Source organism: Parasteatoda tepidariorum, chromosome 6 (genome assembly GCF_043381705.1).
Source record: "Parasteatoda tepidariorum isolate YZ-2023 chromosome 6, CAS_Ptep_4.0, whole genome shotgun sequence".
Lineage (NCBI taxonomy): Eukaryota > Metazoa > Arthropoda > Arachnida > Araneae > Theridiidae > Parasteatoda > Parasteatoda tepidariorum.
The window spans coordinates 52,310,122-52,317,028 of NC_092209.1; the positions used below are offsets into that span (position 1 = coordinate 52,310,122).

Below are 6,907 nucleotides of genomic sequence, written 5' to 3' on the forward strand. Positions count from 1 at the left end.
CGATATCAGAGCAAGCATNTTTTTTTTTTTTTTTTAAAAAAAAAAAAAAAAAAAAAAAATATAACATAAAATATAAACTCAGTTTCTGGTTAATAATTGTAAAAAGGTTTTAAGTTTATAAATTGATTTAATAAGTAATGCGTAATACGGTAATAATATCATAGGATTTTTTTATAATACGCGGCACTCCTTTCAGTTTTAACTTTTAATCTAGGCTGATGACAACCACTTAAAATTTTCATCTTCATGTAAGAAAACTGAATCATTTCATGTAATTTATCAGTCCAATGAGAATAAACGAACCTTTCTCATCATTTTCGCAATTTCATTTAATTTTAATGTACTATATAGAAATGTGTATTAGATTTTTTATACTTATTCTAAAATTTCTCTGCGTGTTTTAAATCGTCTTTAAGATATGGAACTTACTTAAAAATATGTGGTAAACAATGAGCATTGTTTTATTAATCAAACATTCAAAATAATATCTAAAGTTTACAGAAATTATCTTTTGTAATTTGAAATTCACTAGATAACTTACAACACTTCAAATGTCAAAAAAGAAAAAGAAGAGGAGTAAAAAAGGGAAAAAGAAAAAGTCTTCTTTGTCGCAGCTAGATAGAGAAATCCTTAATATCACCATTGAAAATCTTCAAACTAAAATAGAATGGAGAAGGGAGCAATGTAGAATAATAGAAAATGATATAGAAGAATACCAAAATGTCTGCAATGAAGAGTATGAAGATAAAATAAACTCCGTCAATCTTTTGGAGAAAGCAATTCAAGATGGGATGGAAAGTTACCGAAACATTAAAGCAGCCATTCCTCAAGCGAACATTGCACGATTAAAAGCTGAGGAAGACAAATCTTATGATTTAGCGACGGGTCTCGTAAAACTGAGGAACGAAACCAAATCCTTTGATGCACAACTGCAAGTACTGAGAAACAATTTGGTTGAGTTAGAGGCGTACAATGTCGAAAGTATTGATGAAAAGATATCAGAAACAGAAGAGAAAGTATCTGTAGCTAGCAAAAGAGATATTCTTCAAGGATTAGCTCTAGATAGCAGTTTGAAGACAATTCTCCAGAAAGAAATGGAACATAGTTTTAAAAAGAAAATAGCAGCATATCAAGTATGTATTAATCAGAGTTGGTCTGATTACAAGTAATCAATTGCTTACAATCCTGAGCTCAAGTAGTCATAAATAACGATTTTAAATTTAATCAGGATTATAAGCAAATATTTACAATTTTAATCAAGATTATAAGCAAATATTTGCAATTTTAATCGTAATTTTTGGTCTTTATACAATCAATCGCAAATACAACTAACTTTGAATTACAATTACACAAGTAATTGGGATTTCATTTAATCCTTACAATTACTATCTTGATTGCATAATAGATTGCTGTGACTGCATGGTTGTTTTCCCGCCATTTTACTCTTTTTTTTTTCTTTTTTGGTTTTTGATAGAGGCATGTAAGATAACTTTAACTGTACAAGTTTCTCCAAAGAACAAAAATATCAGTGATACCAATTACTTAAAGTTTGAAAATTTCTTTAATTAATTATGGGTAATGTGATAAAATCAAAACCAGTTGGAATGCCAGATGAGACATGAAGGTATTTCACTTCATTCTTTTCACAGCTTCTCCAGCACTCGTTTCAATTTTGCCTTCAACTCGTTCAAGTTTTCAATTTTGCCTTCTTCAAGTTCAGGTTACATTTTTTCTTCTTTGCTTAAATATTTGTATGTGTCACGCAATGTGTATGCTTTTTACTTATTTTTTATCCATGGATTCTAAAAATACCTATCCGTTAAAAATTTTCATACCTTTATAAACGCCAGTGTTGTTTCATTAAATTTGGTTATAGGTACAGGTATAGGTATTGTAATTGCGTTAATAAACTGTAGGTACTGTGGTAATAGGTATCTAATATGCTAATCTAGGCACATAAAATTGGTACGCATTATAGGGTCTGCGTTAATAGATGCCTTATGGCCCCCTTGAAAGATATTTACCTATATGTATTTAGGGTGATAAAAATGGAATAATCTATATCATTTCTCTGCCGAGAAAAAAAAAAAGAGAAAGTGGGAGAAATTGTTTGATTTTAGTGCAGCGTTTTACGTAAACTAACCATTAAATTCAACGCGAAGACTTAAATAATAAATATACACGATGTTCTCTATGCATATTTCTTTATTACCAGAATTAAAAAATAATGAATCCACAGATGGAAATTATGTTAACGCAAAAAAAAAAAGCGGGTTCAAAATTTTATATTCTTAGAACACTAGTTTTCCTCCATTTCCTCAATTGTTCTAGAGAATGGAATTCTAGAAATCTACATTACCATTTTATTTGTAATTATTACACGTTGGGTTACAAAGAATTATTTAACTGAGAATATCAGAATTAAAAAATTATGAATTAACAAATTGAAATTAAATTTAAATAAATTAAAGCTGGCTCAATAGTTAATATTTTTAACGACACTTGTGTCCTTCCATTTCCTCAATCATTCCAGAGAATAGCAATCCAGTAATCTACATTACCCTTTAGAACAAGGATAATGAATGAAATCATAAAAGTTTCCAAATTTCCACTTCTAAGTTAAAATATCTTAAACATGTCAAACTACACATTCAAAAGATGAAATACTCGCATACTTAGAGCATAAAAGTATGCTACAAGGCTAAATACGTGATTCTTCACCTGACTCAAGGAATGAAATGAAGTTTAAAAGAAATGGTTAAAAAATTGGATATTTTAAAAAATTACTTCCTTGAATATAAGATTACTTCTGTAAATTAATCAAAAATGTCTCATAAAACATTCAATTGATTTTTTTGAAAGCTTCGTGTGCTTTGAAGGGTGGTATTTATCGCACATTTTTTTTCAAGGAATAGGAAAAAAATTTAAAACTTTTGGGGAAGTTTGGCTTGTATTTTATTAAACATGAATGTATAGTACCGTACCATATATTTACAGAATGAATGTACAGTTCCATATAGTATTTACAATAGAGTAAGTTAAATTTTTTGCTTTTTTCCTATTTAGTTCTGCTTTCATAGTTCTTATACTTAGTAATATTTTGCTTGTTTTTAGTCAATATATAGTTGCGTGGCAGTCATATGGTGAATTGGGTCTACTGAACGACGAAGACAAGCTACTATAAAATAAAATTTTTATGGTGTTTTACGATTAAACTCAATTTTTCTTTTCCTTTTTTAATTATTATTATTATATTTTCTTTAACAAAATGAGGAGTACCAATACTTTTAATAGATTATTACAAAGCTTGAAAGTTGAGTAAAATTTAAAATTTAATCTTAACATGTTTTTTTTTTTTTTTTTAATTGAAGTTGTGAAAGATTTCTATTGTATTAGGAAACAACAGCGTTGAAATGAAGTTTCTGTGCCTTTTTGAAAAACATGATATAATATTATCTATGTTTCGATTCGATTGGGTACTTGCAACTCAAAAAGAAGTGAAGTGATTATGGTTAGCTTCTGAATCGACGAATGACACGATATAACTACGATGATGTCCCTCGCAAATATTCAATTGTTTATCGGAGTAAATACGAGGAACATTTATGTCACTAGAATAATGTTCTCTTTTCCAGGATGAATTAAGTTCAAACGTTAATTCCAATCTTCTACGGATTGCAGAAGAAACAAGATGGTGGGAAAATTCTGGATACATTTTGCTGAACAATAGGAAAAGTTTAGAACAAAGCAACGCATTGAAGATGGCTGTCTTAAAAAAATTGAAGCAAGACATAAAATTTCACAGTGAAAACTGCTTGCATCATTCACTTTTATTACATGATCGGAAAAAGAAACTTGAATCAATGAAAACACATATTCTACAGCTTCGAAAAACTCAGCAAGAGAAAATTGAGTTAAATAAGAAATCGATCTACCTGGATTTTTTGATTAAAGAATATGAAAAGGAATTTGATAGTAAACGCCAAGATTTAAAAGAAATTACTGTGAGTGAAGAAGATAGTGAGGTTTTCATCAAAACACTTGAACTGAAGCTTTCTGGAGAAAATAATTTTGGACGTTTACTCTCTGAAATAATAAAAGATGCTTTGAAGCTAATCGAAGAAGAAGTAAAACATTCCATTCTGAAAACTTACGGGGAATTCACAAAAACAAAGGACATATTGTCAGAGCTTGACACGCTGTTGAGGGAAGCTACAAAGTTTATTTACGAATGTCAATCGAACTTAGCTTTTTAGTGGTAGTAGTGTTTTGAAGGCAAATAAATAAATTAAAATAAAAAATAACTCAATAAAACTCGATCACAATCAGTTTAATAATGAAACATGAATAATTGTAAGCAATTTGCTTAACATAAATATTTCCGTACACAAAAGTATCATGGTTTGTTATAAAAATCCGAATTGTGAATGTTTCACTGCAAGGCCATATTTTATCTCACAAAACTCACATGTTTATACTATTTCAGAACAATAAAAAACGTATTAAATTGACATCCATATTTCATAAGAACATTTTATTTGTTGTTTGTTACTAAGGCCACTTGCCAATATCAACAAACCTGTCTGAAAGTAAACAAATTTTTAGGGCAGAGAATGCGTTTCTTGTGTTTTCAGTGGCGCCATCTATGGTCAAAAATATAACTTCGATGTTGCAAATAGGGTCTCCATAGTTTGGCAGGAGAGCGATACAAAGTTTACACTTTTTAATGGTAATTTTACGTTTTGCGTATTTCGTTATAACTCGAGAACTTTTAAAACGAATTGAAAACAACTTCATCTATTCGGAGACCATGCAATAGACAAAAAATAAATTGCAAAAAATAAATTTTAATAAATATTTATTATTTTTTATTATTGTATTTAACACGGTCGAAAATTTTTGAAGTGTAAATCATAAAATTTTTTGCATCATTATAAAGAATGTAATTTTACATGGCAAAATACAAAATATAAGCAAAATCGGTCTAGTTGTTCCCGAAAAATCGATTTTTAAGTATCTGACTTTTTTGAGATTCAATTTCTCAATTCAGTCCCGCAGTGGACTGATCATAAGGACACGGTTTCCAGTAGAATACCGAAGTAAAGCATCGCTGGCTGTGGGCAGAAAGGGGGTGGGTGACCACTTTGATCACCCATCGTCGGGACCTAGGATGCACGGTATCCGTCCTCGTTAAACTGTTCTAACGTAAAGTGCTTGAGTTTGCGCACAGGTCGTCGGGCTACCAAATCAGGGAAGTAATCCTCTCTGCAGAAGATCAAAATTGCGATGGCATGCCTGTGGATCATCCTCAGAGATGTTTCTCAGACTGCTGCCTAGTCCATTGTGCAGCTCTAATGCGACGTAAATAAAGTACTTACCTATCTACCTTCTCAATAAAATTTCCGTTCCATTCGATTTGCACAAATTTTATATTTTTCCTTTTGGGATCACTTTTGGAGGACCTGCTGGCGAACCCGAGTCCATAAGAATTAAATCTGATCTGAAAGAATAGTAATCACCCCGACCCGAGATATATAGGAATGCTTTGAATCCACTTAAACCGGAGTTATCCTTTTCCTTCTTTCCTAGTCCCGCAGTGGACTGATCGTTAAGACACGGTTCCCAGCAGATCACCGAAGTCAAGCATCACTGGCTGCGGTCAGTGTGCGGGTGGGTGACCACTTGGATCAGCCTGCGTAAGGACCGAGGGTGTGCGGTATTGGTCCTCGCTAAACTGTTCTACCGTAAAGTGCTCGACTTCGCGTGCAGGTCGTCGGGCTACCGAAGCGGGGGTGCCATCCCCTCTGCAGAGGATCAAAATTGTGATGGCATGTCTTCGGATCATCCTCAGGGATGTTTCCCAGACCGTCGCCAATAGCCCATTGTGCAGCTCTAGTGCGATGTAAAAGAACTACAACAACTACAACTACAACAATCCTTCTTTCTTTTTTTTTTCTTTAAATATTATTTTTTATTACCAGACTCGATAAGATCACCTATTTGAATTTCGCTTTTGTCAACCTGTGAGGGAATGATGTCCATCGTCTAGTATTGAACCGATTAAAACTCCCAGATGACTGAAACAAAAATTCAAAAGAGAGAATCAAAATCGTAAGACAAATAAAATTGTGAGCCTCACAAATGTCACAATGTAAACCTCACAGAGAAACGAACAGAAGTAGCAGATCGCTGTAAATTTTTAAGTCCGATCCCGAAGCATTTTTTCTGTAAATGAGCCCCAGCTGGTGCCTTCACCCAACTGGAGTTGAACTCGTCACATCTCTAGTATACAGGATTACTTTTCAAAATTTGTTTGGGTTCCCATATATCAGTGTTTCCCAAACTTATTAATTTCGTGTACCCTTTCTAAATTTTTCGTAACGCTGTGTACCCCTAATTAAAAAATGAATGTATTTTTTACTACAAAAAATGCACAAAAGTTAAAAATCACAACTGGCTGTTGACATCACTAATTATTAACTGTTAACTCTGCAAAAAATAGCCAATAGAAAAATACGTAATTCGCGATCGCAACGCTCGAGTACGCCCTCTATCGGGAGCCTGTAAATATCAGACATTAATTTATCACGTTTTCATTTAGTTCCTACAAAATCATCGGCCATGACGGACGCCATTTTCTTAGCAGCAAATAAAAATCAAAATTTACCTTAAGGAACAGCTGAAGAACTTGAAAAAACTAACCAGAACATGCCAAACATTGAAGCAGAACTCGCCAAGCATTTGAAGAACAATTTCTGAATAATTTTTACCTTTCTATTACCAACAACATAACTTACAATTTCATGATCACTTGCTGTTACAGATGTGTATAAATAATTTTAACGGTAAAATAATTTTTTCTGTCTTCAATTCATTACAAATTAAAATGAAGTCAACATTGCTTTCG

The 6,907-nt window shown here is 32.2% G+C and overlaps 1 protein-coding gene across 1 annotated transcript; it reads left to right on the top strand.

The window, feature by feature from the left end:
• Nucleotides 1-496: 496 nt before the first annotated feature.
• Nucleotides 497-4,496, top strand: LOC107447353 (coiled-coil domain-containing protein 175-like). The gene is made up of 2 exons (XM_016062238.2): nt 497-1,133; nt 3,636-4,496. Exons 1-2 carry the CDS (start codon nt 552-554, stop codon nt 4,254-4,256), a joined length of 1,203 nt encoding a protein of 400 aa, XP_015917724.1. The 5' UTR covers nt 497-551; the 3' UTR covers nt 4,257-4,496.
• Nucleotides 4,497-6,907: the final 2,411 nt, after the last annotated feature.